Below are 18,211 nucleotides of genomic sequence, written 5' to 3' on the forward strand. Positions count from 1 at the left end.
CATTTGGGTCAAATTGTGTTCTGAAGAGGACATCCAGGGCTTTCTAATGATGTAGACATTATGTGGGTGGGGTTAACAGGGCAAACACACACCCTTTTCAAAATGGCTGCCATTACGTTTTTCTCATTTTTTGCTGCCAGAGTGGTAATTGATCATTTTCTGGCAAAAGTTATGATCATTTTGTTAATATTTAATTAGTTTCCTGAATATAAGGGTCTTAACTTTAATTCAGAGAGATTTCAGAAATCCAGAGTAATTTCAACCTTTTCAAAATACACCTTTTATTTAATGTCCTCTGTAGAGGACATCAGGACTTAGAACCCCCTGTCTTTTAACCAGTTTCCATGATTCAGCAGGCAGAAGGCCATTAAGGGGAATGACGGTTTTTTTCTCTGAAGTAATGTGTATGCAAGAATTTGGAGGTTTATTGGAAAAAAAGAACACCTTAGGTGAACGTACATTCCCATGCATCTATGGTAGGATACGACCTAAAAGGAGGATTTCGAGAAACTTCTTGCTCTATTTCCCTTAAACAATGACAGTTCTTGCTGAGAGTGTATTCACACATACAATAGTATCTATAAAGCTTCACTCCACTGTTCTTTACCCTTCCTAGGCCACCACACACAATAAAGTTTACCTGGTCTTTGGGGTCTGTCACATAGGGGTCATGGGTCAAACTATGGGGCTCCCCATCACTTCTTATTGCCTGGGTGAGTGTTAAATGACTACATAGCAAGCATTACACCTCATCACATCATAGATAGTGAGGGGTGACTGCAGCTGGACCACTAGGCCCTTAAACCCAGTGGATACCAATCCTGCACCCTGACTGCAACGTCATTGGTATAGCTATTAAGAATACACTCTACCTTGCTACAGCTATCCATCATAGTGTTAAGCATTGAAGACAGCCACATAATAATTCCAGGGGAGTAAAAGTCCTTTGTAGCTCATTTATTTAGAGATAAAGCATAAAATACCCCATAGTCCCATTGTAATTCAACTGAAACTCGTTGACTAACTCTGGAAATTTAAGACCCGACTAAGTCCTGATGTCCTCTACAGAGGACATGTGATAAAAAATAAATAAATAATATTTTTGAATTTTTTTTGATGCAAAATGTTTCTTTCAAGTCTAATACTTAAATTACATAAAACAAATCTTGATATCAAAACTTTTTTCTTCTGGGTCCCAAATATCCATCGCTTCTTTTGGGCCTGTTTCCATAGCTCTGGTTGCTTGTTTCTCTCCCAAGATCTGGCAACACTGACAAGCCAGCAAGCAACAACAACAACGGTGTCCACAGGATCACGGGGAGCGTGTTGTGTTTGGACCCAGGCCCTGGAGGCAGATCTGATTCAACACTGGAAAGAATATCCATGCCTTTACGATGTGTCCTCTCCAAGTTAAAAAACATAGTTTGGTGACATCACTGCGTTATCTGGGGCTCTGTTGGCGAGGGCTCGGTGGAGAAATCTTGTGGTGTGCACACACAGGTCTTAACGCAGTTGGCAGGACTCCCAATGACAGAAACACATGTAGCCAGGTGTGAACACTCAAAAGATTACGATAGTCTCCGCGATGCAAAATCAGGATGAAAATCATGTAATGTGAAATAGCCTTTAGTCTACCTGTAAGAAAGTGAAATTGGTAAATGATCTTTGAGCCTCTGCAGCTGCTGTCCCTTGTAGCGAAACGTTAGCTTGCTGTGCAGGTGTCCTCAACAAACTGAGCAGAGATGAGGAGCTTGTGTGACCTCGGTTTTACAGGTGCTGAGTCAAGGACCTGAGTGGTCAAATACATGGTGCTTGAGTTGGCTGTGGGTGTAGTGTGTATGGTAATTTAGAAAATAAAATCTTTTTTCGTCATTATCATGTAAATATTTCTGCTGGGGATGACATTTGCCTCCAGCTCTGATTGTTTCGCAAGCATTTATATAAATGACCCTGGACTTCTTTAGCATTGCAAGCAGAAGTAAAACAGCTGGAAAGAGGTGAAGCTTACTGCCTCATGTGCTGAAAAGGTGCCGCACCATTTGGTTTGAATGTCTCATTCTCTTGTACCGTAGATGGGATTGAAGAGGACCCATCTTACTCACTGCAGGTTATCTTATGTGTATCATCTTAGTTATAAAGCACATGTTTAGTATGCCTCATTCTGGGAAGTCATTGTTTAATATTTTGCATACTATGACTGAGTCATGTGGAAATAACAACATCAGCTACTGCATGGTGTTTACAGTGTAGGTTGCCTGCATCTCTTAGACGGTATTTGATAAGATATGGGATTAGGTTGGTGTATAAAATGAACTGTACTCATATGTGTTTTTTCTTTACTTGCAAAGGCTATGGGGAGTAGTGCCCCACACATTTTGCTAACCAAACAATCATTAGAAGGTCGGAGAATGTGTGTTTGCCATTACTGCTTGAAGGAGAAGGAGAAGTCAAGTTACCTGTAAATCATCAGACAGCAAAATATTGTACGTATTTTAATAAAAAAATCATCTCACAATAGAAACTGACATAAAATAACTGTGTTGCTTTATTGCTCAGTAGGAAAAAATTGCACTTTCAAGATGAGTCTTTATAGATATATATAGTCTTGCGATGCGTCTGCACACTGTGCAGGAGTGATTGTTTTATGTTTTGCTTTTTTTTCATATCTTGCAAAAAGTCCCACGTTTGCTTTTTGGTACCTTGGATGAAAACATCTGGAGCAAGTATTTCCCATTGTTGGAATTGTTAAGGCAACAACTGAAAAAGACAAGGTGACAAGACAATCCATTAAATACAGCAGAGTTCGTGTTTGTGTTTCCCACTCTTGGAAATTCTTGAGGTCTGTAAGAGCTCTGTTGTTTTATTGGATTTCCACAAGACAACCAGGTTTCGATGTGGTTCTCCCACCCTGTGGAAGGACAGAATGCAGACAGTGAATTAAACTTTTTTGTTTTAAATCAGTTTTTCATCACAAATGTGGTGGCGCTGGTGCTCAGGTAAGCATGTCTCTTGTTTACCTTCTTCCTCATCACAAGCTCATGATGTATGACTGTATTCTGGTTGTTGGGTGTGGTCCGACCAGCTCTTCTGCTCTCAGCCAGCACGCTGCCTTGCTGCTGTACCACTGGGAATGTTTCTGAAGCGGCACGTCATTCACTTGTAGCTTCCAGTCTTATCTGGGAACATTGACAGACAGCTTACAGCTCCTCAGACAATGTGTCGTTTAATTAGACAGGCTGATATTTAACAGTTCAAAGAATCAAACTGCTGCTTTTCTTATTAACAGTTCCCATGAAAAGTTGATTAAAGTCAACTGAAAGCATCATTTTGCTTCTGACAAAACAGTAAAATACAAGTTACTGTTGTATTACTCACCTGATCAAAGGTGATCATTGTTTCATGGCCTTTTTCTTTGGAAGACGTCTTATCTCATTGTCCAGTGGCCTCAATTAGCGCCCCGGTTGAAGTGCTCCAGGACGGTGGCGTTGGTTCTCTCAAACAGCCACTGCTGGCTAAGAGAGGAGGGGTCGCACGTGTTCATGAAGACTCGCCGTTCACTTGGGCTGCTGTCGATACAGCTGTTACTGACGGGGTGATACAGACTTTTATCCTGGAGGAGAGAGTAGTGAAAAGAACAAACAGGTAGAACATGGCATTTATTTCCTTCTTGATTAATTAATGAAGCAGTATCACATGGGAGGGAGTGCGGTTGTACTGTATATCAGCACAGCTGTGATTCGGTCATAGGTAACAGCATGACCTTGAGTTGTGATAATGCTTTTATACAACATTTCTACAAGCGCCATTTATTTATTCGTAACAATAAAAAGCAGCAACAGGTTATGATTTGTTTGTTTATTTCATGATTTATTTGGCCCAAATGGTTCCGCATCTTGACTCAGACTGGACTGCTGCCAAACAACACATAAACATTAGTGCACACTAGCTTGCTGCTCTGTGTAGTTCGACACTTAACACAGACCAGCTACTCTGCATCGTGTAGGCTCCATCTGTGTGTTTCCATTTATTTTGCAACCAGTGAAATAAGTCTGTAAACAGTCACTTTTGTGGCATATGTGTAATGCCAATCAGCACGTTGCGTTGTCTCCTGAAGTCATATGAGCATACCTGGAGGTTTGCACTTAAGTATCAGGCTTCTTTCCGTCTCGTCATCCTTTTCTGACGACTATTAATCATTTAACTCAAATGTTATCTCTGGAATATGTTTCTCTTTGTTGTATTAAGTTTGTTATGACGACCCTTAATGTAGGCTAAATAACGGTAAACGTGATTAATAGCTCAGAACACCTGTAAAGCAGAGTGAAACATGGAGATTCACAAGTCCCAGTGCTGTTATACTGTACATTAGCACTCATAGAGTACTTCCATTTTATACAAGAAACGGACTCCAAAGTCTCCACTTTCCTCTGCTGTACCTCTCTGTAGCGCCACAGCTGGTTCCCCTTCATGCCATGACAGTCGTACAGGGTGACGAGACTGTTGTGGGAGACGGCATCAAAGCAGACTTTCCTTGTGTGCATGGGGTCACCCACCCGGATATCCTCCCTCCAACCAAATGTTAACACCTGCAGAGAACACGTGACAAACATCAGACCATGTCTCTCCTCTGTTGATCTTCCTGAGGTTTGAATCGTTGTTTCCCTATAGGTTCGAAAATTGAAACCTCATGTGCCGTTTTATGAAAGGAAGTGTTAAGAATGACCCTCACCTGTCCATGACTCCAGGCCACCTCGCCCCGTCCTTTCACACAGCTCTCCAGGCGGATGGGACTCCCTGACACAAAGTGTTTGATCTCCATACACATCCCACTACCCACATTCCGGATCTAAAAAACACACACATGAACATGAGTCACAACAACAGGGAGTGCTCTTTAGTCATGGACAATCATGGAACAGGTCCCATCAGATGCTGTTTGTAATCCAGCCAAATCGGAATGAAGCCTTCATGAGTCCCTGTGTTTTTAATTGAAACTGTACCAACGTGAAACACTGATTTATTAAAGATCGTGTGTGTGTGTGTGTGTGTGTGTGTGTGTGTGTGTGTGTGTGTGTGTTAGCTTGAGGCCCTGCTTGGAGAACCTTCCCCACTGTATTTCACCAACATTTCTTCTCACTTCAGTATCTATAAAATGACATCTGGGTAAAAACTGGCTTTAGAGCTGCTTAAAATGATCCTATTTCAGTATATCCACTTTTACTTGTGCCCTTCTTTAACAATTACTTGATTTCACCTCTTTTTTGAAAATCCCAACTGAAAATGTACCTGCATTCTAGAGGACTCTGTGATGTGAGTTTGCCGTTTGTACCCACAGAAATTTAATGTTTTTGTTTTTTTTCCACATTCTTGGAAGGGCCCAAAGGCATGTTTGGCCCCTGGGTGTGCACCCAAAATTCTCTGATGATAGTTGCAACATGCAGGAGGAGAAGGCAGAAAAATGCTGTGTTATTGCAAACATGTTTCATCACTGTTTCTTGTCTGTTGTTTCCACTGAGAATTTTGCTATCGCTATCTCCAGCTTGATTCACACCCCTTTTGCAACGTGGAAAACTCCTTCTAGTCCTCCATTTTTGTTAAGTCAAAATCCTGTGTTGAATTGAACATGATATGTGCCTTGCAATGTTCACCTCTGTATGCAGCACACTTGCATCATGTAGTGTTTGTGCTACATACAGACTGCTTCGCAACCCGATCAAATCCTCACACCAATAAATGTAACTCTGCTACAGCATCACTAGTAGAGAAATTGTTTTCCTTCCCATGTCCAGCTTTAGATACATGTCTCCATCTACCTTAGTTGGATGAGATTTGCACAGTCCATTTCTTGTATGAACCACACAATACTTTTAACAACCTACAGTACATACATAAAGTCCATCTCTGAATTCACCGACAAAGGTAGACTGAAGGAAGCAGTTCATAGATTTGTCAATACTGTGCTACTCTGAATAATAATGATAAGCTCACCAAGTATGGTCATGGTGAATGCACTCATTTTAATCTGTTAGTGTGTTCTGAGTTCCAGAGATGGAAAAGAAGCCTTTAGGTATTCAAAAGTTCTCCAGATGATTTAAGGGGAGGTAGAAACCACTGACATTTTCAAAAATCACTGCTTTAACTTTGCTTTTAGCAAAAGGAGCACTTGATGCTCATTTCCTCCTACCTCTGTTATTGTTATTCTTACTTTTTTCCCTGCAGATTTTCTTAAAATTTCTGAAAATCATAGGGAGGTAGAGAAACTTCATCAGTTATGAACAGATTTGTTAATAATAATAATAGGTGGGAGTTCATGCCTTATTACCTGAGTCAGTCAGGTACAGTACAGGCCAAAAGTTTGGACACACCTTCTCATTCAATGCGTTTTCTTTATTTTCATGACTATTTACATTGTAGATTCTCACTGAAGGCATCAAAACTATGAATGAACACATGTGGAGTTATGTACTTAACAAAAAAAGGTGAAATAACTGAAAACATGTTTTATATTCTAGTTTCTTCAAAATAGCCACCCTTTGCTCTGATTACTGCTTTGCACACTCTTGGCATTCTCTCCATGAGCTTCAAGAGGTAGTCACCTGAAATGGTTTCCACTTCACAGGTGTGCCTTATCAGGGTTAATTAGTGGAATTTCTTGCTTTATCAATGGGGTTGGGACCATCAGTTGTGTTGTGCAGAAGTCAGGTTAATACACAGCCGACAGCCCTATTGGACAACTGTTAAAATTCATATTATGGCAAGAACCAATCAGCTAACTAAAGAAAAACGAGTGGCCATCATTACTTTAAGAAATGAAGGTCAGTCAGTCCGGAAAATTGCAAAAACTTTAAATGTGTCCCCAAGTGGAGTCGCAAAAACCATTAAGCGCTACCAACGAAACTGGCACACATGAGGACCGAGCCAGGAAAGGAAGACCAAGAGTCACCTCTGCTTCTGAGGATAAGTTCATCCGAGTCACCAGCCTCAGAAATCGCAAGTTAACAGCAGCTCAGATCAGAGACCAGATGAATGCCACACAGAGTTCTAGCAGCAGACCCATCTCTAGAACAACTGTTAAGAGGAGACTGCGCCAATCAGGCCTTCATGGTCAAATAGCTGCTAGGAAACCACTGCTAAGGAGAGGCAACAAGCAGAAGAGATTTGTTTGGGCCAAGAAACACAAGGAATGGACATTAGACCAGTGGAAATCTGTGCTTTGGTCTGATGAGTCCAAATTTGAGATCTTTGGTTCCAACCGCCGTGTCTTTGTGAGACGCAGAAAAGGTGAACGGATGGATTCCACATGCCTGGTTCCCACTGTGAAGCATGGAGGAGGAGGTGTGATGGTGTGGGGGTGTTTTGCTGGTGACACTGTTGGGAATTTATTCAAAATTGAAGGCACACTGAACCAGCATGGCTACCACAGCATCCTGCAGCGACATGCCATCCCATCCGGTTTGCGTTTAGTTGGACGATCATGTATTTTTCAACAGGACAATGACCCCAAACACACCTCCAGGCTGTGTAAGGGCTATTTGACCAAGAAGGAGAGTGATGGAGTGCTGCGGCAGATGACCTGGCCTCCACAGTCACCGGACCTGAACCCAGTCGAGATGGTTTGGGGTGAGCTGGACCGCAGAGTGAAGGCAAAGGGGCCAACAAGTGCTAAACACCTCTGGGAACTCCTTCAAGACTGTTGGAAAACCATTTCAGGTGACTACCTCTTGAAGCTCATGGAGAGAATGCCAAGAGTGTGCAAAGCAGTAATCAGAGCAAAGGGTGGCTATTTTGAAGAAACTAGAATATAAAACATGTTTTCAGTTATTTCACCTTTTTTTGTTAAGTACATAACTCCACATGTGTTCATTCATAGTTGTGATGCCTTCAGTGAGAATCTACAATGTAAATAGTCATGAAAATAAAGAAAACGCATTGAATGAGAAGGTGTGTCCAAACTTTTGGCCTGTACTGTATGTATTTGAGCATATACAGTACATCTCTGAATGAAATGTGCAAATAAATGGCTATAACGTTTGATGTAATGATGAGTTCAAGAACTAGAGATGTGCTACTTTCTAAGGTCTTATCCATCCCAGCAGCTTTTTATTGATACTTGTTAAGAATAATGCTGTGACTCAAATCACACACTTCAGTTAGTACACTTCCATGTAGCATACTGTGTGCACTATGTACTTATTGGCGTAGTGCGCGAATTTCGACAGGGTAGTGTTGTCTCAAACCAAACACAGCCGTTGTGCACTCACCGGAAATGACTACCGCAAATTAGCTTGTTAGCAAACTAGCATTAGCATTCGCATTATCGTTTGCGGTACCAAATCATTACAGACTGCTAAATTAACCCAATAAACATACTGCTGGCCTATACCCGACAACAGTATAGTGGTGCTTAGTGCAAAAAACACATGTATTTGTACAATGCAGCGACATTCACGGTCGCGCAGTCCTCGGCCGCCATTTCCAGTTTTAAAAGTGGTCCCTCCCCTTCCACTACGTAGCCAAGATGGCGACCATTGAGGGCGAGAAGTGTCCATAGTTCCACACTCAACTTCTTGACCGTTTTTAGTGCACCATCCAGGTACTCATAGTGCACTGCATTTTCCCATGCTTCTCAGTGTGAACGCACTTATGCACTCAAAATATTAAGTGCAAGTACAGAAGTACGCGATTTGAGACACAGTGTAAGTTAAGTTAATTAAGGTAAAACCCAGCTCTCACCAGATGTCAGTATCACTTCAGAAAGACACTGGACTCTTACGTCAGACACATTAAATTTTGGTTGAAAGGAAAATCAAGTTGAGAATTTTTAAAATGTCAACATTGGAATTTTTTGTTATGTGGACTTTAACATCATGATGATTTGCGGAAATTGGGTTTTGTTGTCCATACCCTACGATGAAATGTTGTTTGGAAGGTGTCAGATTAATTACCAACACAACAATAAAGCCAACAAACTCAACGTCATCTGTTGTGAGTATTCTACGTAAAACTGACGGTAGCGTCAGGCATTGTCCTGACATTAGATTTTGGTCACTTAACATCACAATCTATATTCAACCAAATTATAACACTGAATGGTGTTGGTGGCCAGCTGGGATTGATGAATCCAAATTTGTGTATATTCCTTAGTACATTTTCCTCTCACTGCAGTCATTGAATCTAACATCTCGCTTGGACATTGTTTCCCCACACTAGTTTCCTAAACTATTCCTTACTTCTCCCCATGCAGCAGCAGGAGGTTCCACCATTGGGTAGTGTTTGGGCAGATCCCAGGCCACCTCGCTCATGAACCACTTGAAGCTCTTGCAGTTGAGGCGGTTCCTCAGCTCCTTCTGGGCCGTCATGTCACCCGCTGACAGGTGTCTGTACTCGGGCCGACGCTGGTAGACGTATTCGGCATATTCATCCATCCATACCTCTGCCACACGCTTTAGGTTCTGAAATCAAAGAGCGAGTCAGCCGCATATATGCATTCACTAAACAGCCCACTTTTCTCAGCAGGGATCTGAAGTCTGACAGAATGTCTTTGAGCCTCCCACAAATAAACACAAAATCCCACCATCCTTGGCAGTGAGGTTGATCTTGTGGAACCACATTGGACTGTTTTGTGAACATAAATGTTTACATAGTCTGCTGTTAGTACTGTAGATTGGCCTCAGGGAGTCTGCTCCGACAATGGAATCCATTTATTGACTGTGCCTCAGAATAACCCAACTTAACAGCAACATTTTTCTACTTTGCTGCAGCTGTTAAAACTCTTTACCACTGAAATTCATGTTGAGCCAACTGAATTCAAGCTGACCTTATCTGTTTAGCTGGAGTACTGCAGCACTTCAATCAAATGGAAAAGTTTGAAGAATAAAGTAAAAAAAAAAAAAAAGCGCATCCCTGATAATGAAACGGCTATTTCACTTTTTGCAGAGAATTTATTTTTAGTACCTTTCTATAAATGTTCTCCTTCATCTGAGGCTGATTCAAGACCATCCCCATTCCACTGAGGTCCGGTTTAAAGACTGTTGGTCAGAATAGAAAGTCAAAACAAAGGCCAGTGCCTTTCCGTTGCATACTGAGCAATGCTCCAGGCTGCGGCAGAGGCATACATAATGAATGGTGCTCGGCTACACCCCAGATGATTTACCGCTTTTAGACAATTTCTCATTCTGTGTAAGTACTTTGAAGTGTACAAGGAACAAAGAAACTTAAGCTCATTCTTCACAGCAACACCTGCAAGGGCCATAAGTTGTAGATAGTGGATACACTGCATACCACTGTCTCTCGTCTGGTGGTCTTTTGTTAGTAGTTGCTGAGCCGACTGTAAAATTCTCTCGAGCATGGAGGAGAAAGAGGAGAGTACTTAGTAGAGGACGTACAAAGGAAAAACGCTGTCATTTGTTAAAGCGCACCACTTAAAGACTCGCTGGGATGATGCTTGTAACTGTATATAACTGTCTGTTTATTTGTGTGCTTAAGCTTGATTAGACAAAAGTTCACTCACTCGTTCTTGTTAAGTCATATATCCAGCGACATCTAATTTTGGTTCAGTTTCACTGTTTAAGGATACATAAGTTACTTTTTCAGTTTTTGTTTGTTTGTGTTTGCATAAAAAATGACTTCCCCAAATCTCTTTTACTCCAATACCAAAGTATTTCCTGAGATAAATTTGGTTTAACACCAAGTCATATTTCAGCACAAATCCAAATATGCTGTTTTTGCTGTTGCGTGAACTTAATTTAACTGTAATTTAAATGCTGAAGAGCCCCGTGTGTGATGCAGCAGAATACTAATAAAGTTCAAATCAGTTTTGCTGATAAGATGGCACTTTTAATATAGCACAAGCATAATTGGATTTTGCCTCATTTATTGTTTGTTTAATCAATAAACCTTACTGATAACAGCTTTTTAAAGAGACACATGAACAAATAAAGAGCCATGAAATAAAGAGGAACTGCGACTATAATGGGACTGTTATAAACATGTGAGATAATGTATTGTTGCTGTGAATGAGCTTTGCAGTCTGTGCCTTTCAAAGGCAAAGATTACCTAACAATGGAATTGTAACATTCAGAGCTGATGAATGGGCGGTATTAAAATGAACCAGTCCTCCATCTCAGGATAAAAAAATGGTATTATTACTACTTCAAACCACTCAGCCTGTAAAACGGCTGCGCAATGTCTTCAGTGGCTCTAAAAGGAGCATTATCAACTATGAAGAAAAATAACCCCTGATGATGTCTTCATGATGTCTTCAGGGTCAAGCTTGGGCTTAGAGACTATAATTTCTTAACAGACCTGCTCTACAAACCGGGGGCATTTAGACTGAACAATGTTAATTTTTGTAAGGCACGTACTGTCTAACAAAAAGACTGAATTGCTTTATTGGAGTGTAAGATCCAGGGTTTTGGGAGCTTGGCCAATACACGGCACTAAAAGTTTCTCAACCTCAACATTAATTTGGACCAATATTTTTATACTTTTAAGACCTTCACCTTTATGAAAGTGCAATATAAAATTGCAGGAATTGTCTGAAATTAGTAAAACTAAAGACATGGAATTTATGTATCACAATATAGCCTGCATTACAGCTGTTTTATATGGTTTCCTGTTACATTTTGTATTTGTCCTATACTCTCAGTGTAAGGACCTTTGATTAGTTAGGTTTGACCTATATTCATCCCCTGATGATCCACATAATTCAGTTCAAATATGGAGTTTTGTAGTGTGGGGCACCTCAGAAATCAGAGACACAAACATTACACATACTATAGGTTCCACTTCTCTTAATGGAGCTCAGTGGAGTGTCAGACATCAGATGTACCCTTTGTTTTATGCCACCAGTGCTAACATGATTATACAAACGTAGGATCTCAAATGTTTAACCTTTAAACCTCTTACAAGTCCTCTAAAATGTACCTAAATACAACGAAAATACCAATCAATGGCATACCTTAAGTAAATTGAAGGCTCTTCTTGTTCCATTTTTAGAATAGGCATGTGCATGGCCTCATCTGAAAGTTCACATTTGAACGTTTTCTCCCACTGTATGTGTTTCTGTTATTGAGTCAATTAAGTTTCAATAAAAGGTTTTAATTCAACTTAATTTTATTTATTGCCTATTTATTTTTGCCTGAAATAATAGGTTGAATAAACACAATATAAATATGAATATTTAAAAAACCTTTTCCCCTTAACAGAGTAGCCATTTATTTATCATTTTCAACAATCAGATGCAAGAAGTTCAAACCTCCTGCATAAGTTTATGGCTGTTGATTGGCTATGAGACCAGGAAGTGTGAGGGATGCGTTCTGCCTTCAACACAGATCCTCTTTGGCTATCTAGCCATAGCAACAGCACTGAAAGCTCCTATTGGCTTGAGTGAGGTGTCAATGAAAAGGTCAGGAGTTCACCTCCATGTTAACAGCAAGTAACAGGCACATTTCCATGTGAATGGAAGAAATTATGGATAATATATAGAGAAATATGAACATCTGAAATGATGCAATGGCAGTTCATGGATGTCTATGAATGTAATAATATTTTTGGACTTAATAGTTCACTGGATTTATATTGTTTGGACCTTTGGGAGTGTATGAGAACTGCACAAGGACCATTTCTGTTGGGATAATATTGGTCTATGGATTAACCTAACGCTTATAAATGAATTTATGACTGTTAATTTGTTGTTGTTGTTTATTTGTCTGACAGAAGCGATTATTAAACCATTTGTTGTGGTTGTAAATCATCAGTATCAATGGAACTGCAAGGAACTATAAGTTGAATGAGTAAACCACTTCAACACAGTAAATACAGCAGTTGCTTGCATATAATAATAATCATCAAATAAAACCTTCTGAGGACCCATAGACAAGCTTTTGGATTTCTAAGAGGAACAGCCAATACAGATCCATTGTGCTTCGATTTGCCCTGCTGTCTTACAGATTAATACGACTACAGAAAAAATTAAAAAAAAAACAAAAACACATCCATTGTTGTGAAATAGATGTAACAAAGGTGATGTGACAGCATTGTACTAACACTGCGCCCCCGTATCAGAATGTTATAGTACATGGAAAATCTGTGACTGATCTGCTGTATTGTATTTGTATGAACCACGGAGGCATACAGTACAGCGTGAAGAATTACCTTCGCCAAGCTGATCCCACCAGGGACCTTGTAGGGGACGTATTTTCTATAGATGTGTCCTACCCTGGAGCAAGGGATGTCCTCCATCCGACCACCACACATCCACACCTACAGAGACACACAGAGAGCGAGACAGCTCTTTCATCAGATTGATCTCTGTTGTATATAGAACCTTTGTCCAGCTCAGCATACAAAGACAGAAAGTTGTGGCAAGGTAAAGGAAGGTGAAGGAAGGAGACAATCTAGGAGATGAGCAGGAGACTGATGGCTATGAAGAAAGATGCATATAGTACAGTGGATTTAACAGGCTTATAAATCCTGGGAGAATAGGAGGAGAGAGGAGTGAATTTGGAAGAAGAGGCAATAAAGATGAAATGGCAGGATAGTGGAGGAAGAAGAGAAGACACCAAAAGCAAATTATGATATGATAGTGACCTGACTTCACCTGAGCAGCAGGGTCAGATAAGAGAAAGACTGGGGTATAAGTCTTTGGTACAGTATCTTATGACAGTGTTTAAATTTAGCTGACTATGAAGAAACAATAGAAACTGCAAACTGGCTCCTCGGGCAAATCAGTGCATGCTGCCGGTTTGAAATATTAAAATTATACAATTAGATTTAAGTTTTAAGAACTCTAATGTGCTTGTTGCAAGTAAAAACAAACCTTTATTTCCAGCAATTGTATCTTGTTTATTTTCATTTCCCTTGTCTACCGCACAGACCAGAGACATCCTCATTTTAATCCTTCAAATATAATGGAGACAACAGTGAGGATTCTTTTTCTTGGCTCGCGATGTTGAAAATAAACCTTGAGAAAGAAAGGGAGGCAATGAAGAGGATGACGATGAAAGAAGGACTTAGAGACAGCCGGCGAGATGGGAGAAGGGTTTTGTTTTAAAGACAATAGCAATATGAAAAGTGGGGAAATGAAAAGCTGGATTTAAACATGAAAACAAACAAGTTAAATTTGGGAAGACAGAGGGGTAACACTTCCAAATTGTTTCTGCACAGCGGTCTTTTAATATGCTATTCGAAGGTTAGAGGCAGGCTGAAGCTGCTGAGAACATGGGCAGGAATGATATAACGGCATCCTCTGGCCTAATAGGACAGCAGCCTTGGAACTTTACAGACATAACATCATTGGTGACATAAGGCAGACGTAACTGCAATGGCTGGGCCATGTGTTTCAAATGGGCCCAAAGGTTTTGACTCATCCAGGAATAAGAAAACTTAGAAGACCAAAAATGGCCAAAAATTTTGCATCTCTTTGTGGTCATTGTAAGTGCTGTTTCATAGATTCTGAGTTCATGATGCAGTGATAAGTGACGTCATAATTCCGTGCAATGAATACCCAAATAAATAAATAATTAATTTGATGTCAGGTTAAAATGGATGTGTTAAATCTGATGTGAAACAGGTAAAAGCTGATGTGAATTACTACAAATGTTGTAACAACATATGCATTAGTTCATTGTTTAAATTATATGGTAACGCAAGGTGTACGTTGACTCATCAGCCTTTGCTATTTCATTCATTCAAGTTATGTTCACGTCTGAAGCTCTAGCAGATGGTTATAGGGACTTTAAGAAACCTCCAAGAAACTTTCGAAGGACTTTTCAAGGACTTTAAACCTCTTGAGCATCATTTTGTGTTTACTTTCGTTTTCATGTCATGTGCCTCGTAATTTATTGAGATATTTGTACTGTGTTTATTCACGAATGTAGTTCTCACAACATAAGGCGTGATGGTGTGACAAAGGCGAGGATGCAGCAGAGAAACAAGACATGCCCAAGCAATAAACGCCCGTTTCAAAGAACCGACCTGTGTTGTGAAGAGAGCTACAGTCATTATGCATCTTTTTGTGATTTTGTGTCTCTTTGAGGTCATTTTGTGTCTTTGTTGGTTATTCTCTGTCTCTTTGCAGCCCCTTTGCATCTCTTTCTGGTCAATTCGAGTCTCTTACTGGTCTGTACGTATACAGTAATTTGAGTGAGATTTTACAGCAGATGAAGGCCAAGGAGGGCAATGGATACTTTGGGCCCTTGGGTCTGTGCCCGGTAGGCCCAGTCATTAATCCATTCATGATTAAAGCCGATAATATTAAAGACTTAAAAACAACAACTTGTTGCGTTTTTCCCCCCCTTTGTTTCTGGGCATATCACAATTGACCGGACAGTGGGTAAAACCATATGACGTTGGGCACTTTTCATTCAGGGCACTCCTGCAGAAATGAGAGGCATATAAAGCAGTAAAATGCAATGCCATCAGAAACACAAAAGCAGCCAGCTAACTCTCACTGATGACAGCTGCAAAAATGAATAAGTATTCATGGTGCCCAGAGAATTAACCTTGGGACCTTTCTACTGAAAAATGCACATTTGCTCTTCAGCTAAAACTAGAGCCGCTGTTTAAGGCTACTGTGGCCTTTTAATTCAGCCTATGTTCAAAATTCCTCGTTTCCCTTTTATTTGAAACATTCTCACTTACTCAGAGCCAGTCTGTACTGTTACAAAACAACTCGCTACATGGGAATAATTTCAAGCACCCATTAGCATTAAACATGTTACCAGAATCGCTGAAATATATACTGAACTATATGTGTTAATGTTTTATTGATTTAAAGACGCCAATACAGACAATTTGAATTTTAGTTGCACTTTTAGTCAGTGCTGGATTTTGTCTTACAGCATTATGTTTTATTCATACAGTCGGAGTGAAGTGTGTTGTTCTGTTTCTATCAGCTGAGCCTGTGTACACTCTTGTGATCTGAGTTGGTTCACTGGTGGTGGAACTTCATCTGCAACAAACCATACTGAGAGTGGCTGTGCTGCAGTGGCAATGATGTCAACAAAGGGCAGTGAAAACTTGTTGGTTATGTCTGGGTGGTTTGAAAGCTTCCACTACATGAATAATAATGACGCAACCAAGGCTGGCAGCAATAAATGTAAAATCAGGATATGGGCCATGAGGCACTGGACTACTTCACTTTACCCACTGCACAGAATATACCGCTCGCCCCGTTATCACTTCCAGCTCTGTCCAACACAGCAGTGCTGATTAGACCGAGCTAGTAATGAGCCTGACCCAAGGCTTTAATCTCAAATAATTTTAGGAAGCAGACAGCCATTAAGAAAACTAGAAATTCAGATTTAGATGTTTGCAAAGCATATTTATTATTATGACAATAAATGCGCCATGATGTCAAATCAATGCCATTTGCATCTTGTAAAAATGTCAAGCAATTATTATTATTATTAGTAGTAGTAGTAGTAGTAGTAGTATTTATTTATTTATTTATTTATTTATTTATTTATGTTCTAATAGGTTTCTAAATGGAATATGGTTCATATGAGTAATAGGACTGAAGTCATGTATTTTTTTTTTTTAATATATGCTTTTAGAAAGTTTTTCTGCCATCCTTATGCCACTTAATTTTTACTCTGAATAACTTCTTCTTTGTTTTGGCTCCATCCACAGAGGTTTAATTATTTCCTCCTCGAGAGCAGCTCTGTCTCTGAGAAATGTTTGCACAACTGAAACTACAATCTGCCGGGGCGATTAAAAAAAAAAAAAAATCCATCAGTTTTATGCCGCGCACTATCCTCTGGCTCAGCATGTGAGGTCATATTATCACTGTGCTCTGTGTGCCTCCATGTGCTGACATTATTTCACTGTGTGAGTTGAAAATGCTCAACGTTCCCACATAGCAGTGTGACCAGGATGGAGCTTTAGATTAGCTGTACCCGTGAATGAAGTGATTGTGTTTCACATGCGAGCAGGGCCAGGCTGTCTGTGGGAGCAGCAGTTTGGATGTAAGGATTAGTATGAGAGCCTGTTAATCTTTTCACCTCAGGAGACTGGCTGTCTGCTCCGTATCAGCTAATGGGGATCTTAATAAAAAGGATACCAAATTGAATATCTGAGGGCATAACGTAGACTTAAGACGCACAGCTAGGCATGTGCTGATAGCAAAGTTTAATAGTATGATAAGCTTGGCCAAACTAATAACCTTGGTATTGGATATTATCTCAGTAATTACTTAAACAAGATGAAACACTTCAAAACAGCACTAAAACAGAAGAGTTTTCGCGTCAGGCTCATCTCTGGGTCACGGCCTATGTTGGCGAAGGCCTACTGTTTTATAGTCACAGCTTTAAATGTACAAATTCCTCATTTTTTGTTCACGGTTTCAAAATAAAGAGATCAATTGCAGGGTTAGCTTTACATTTTTGGTTTAAGGTGGAATTATACTTCTGCATCACAGTGTAGAGGAACAGTTGTAAGTGCCTCAGGTTTCGGAATCGATTTTCTTTGATTATATACCCCCAGGAAATTGTGTTGGAAATGGGTTTGAGATTACTGAGCCCCCTTTAACTCTTGATATCTGTAGGATTAACACTGCCATTGGAACAGTTGTTAAAGTGCATCGACAAAATATGTTGTTGCCTTCCAAAACAACCCATATGAGCATTTTCTAATGCAACACTGCTTTCACAAGGATGTCACTGACTTCCAACAGCTGTTACAAATGACTGTTCAAAGAAACCTCACATGAATTTCCTCCACCACTGCACTGGCTAAGGTTTGGATATGTTTAGTCACAAAAACGACTTGGTTGAAATCAGGGAAAGATTGTAATCACGATTAAAAGAACCAGTAGGAAAGAGGAAACAAAACAGAAAGCAGCACCCTCTTGTAAAAACTATATATATTAGAATAAAATAATAATAATTCTAAAACAAGTAGAAAAGCAAGTCATTTTGATGGACGTCAGAGAATATTCTTCTCTGGTAAAACCCAAAACATGACGGTCAGACGTCAGCTACACAACAAGCTCCAAGGAGATGGTTTCAAGTTGTTGTGGGATGGGATGGGACCACTGCCAATTTCATAACTGTTTCTAAAGCTGGCTGAGTTTTTTTTTTTTCTTTAAATCCTCATTAGCAAAACCAAAAGGGGATATTCAGACTGTCTTCTTCTGTAAGCTCTGTCACTGATTTTGGCTGATGGAGAGAACATGATCACAAAAAGGTTTGCTTAATTAGAAGTGAGGAGA

The 18,211-nt window shown here is 40.0% G+C and overlaps 1 protein-coding gene across 2 annotated transcripts in view; it reads right to left on the minus strand.

Annotated features, from left to right (window-relative positions):
- Positions 1-2,610: 2,610 nt before the first annotated feature.
- Positions 2,611-18,211, minus strand: part of LOC125898522 (polypeptide N-acetylgalactosaminyltransferase 10-like) — an 89,812-nt gene continuing 74,211 nt past the window's right edge. Inside the window, exons 8-14 of one of the 2 annotated variants that reach the window (XM_049592351.1) lie at positions 13,156-13,263; positions 9,231-9,452; positions 4,730-4,846; positions 4,437-4,586; positions 3,376-3,610; positions 3,018-3,176; positions 2,611-2,908 (exon numbers count right to left, since the gene is read on the minus strand). In XM_049592351.1, coding sequence (XP_049448308.1) covers positions 3,446-3,610; positions 4,437-4,586; positions 4,730-4,846; positions 9,231-9,452; positions 13,156-13,263 — 762 coding nt within the window. In that variant the 3' untranslated portion in view covers positions 2,611-2,908; positions 3,018-3,176; positions 3,376-3,445. Of the gene's footprint in view, positions 3,177-3,375; positions 3,611-4,436; positions 4,587-4,729; positions 4,847-9,230; positions 9,453-13,155; positions 13,264-18,211 lie in introns of both variants that reach the window. The other variant, XM_049592350.1, reaches the window with a different exon arrangement.

Source organism: Epinephelus fuscoguttatus, linkage group LG12 (assembly GCF_011397635.1).
Source record: "Epinephelus fuscoguttatus linkage group LG12, E.fuscoguttatus.final_Chr_v1".
Classification (NCBI taxonomy): domain Eukaryota; kingdom Metazoa; phylum Chordata; class Actinopteri; order Perciformes; family Serranidae; genus Epinephelus; species Epinephelus fuscoguttatus.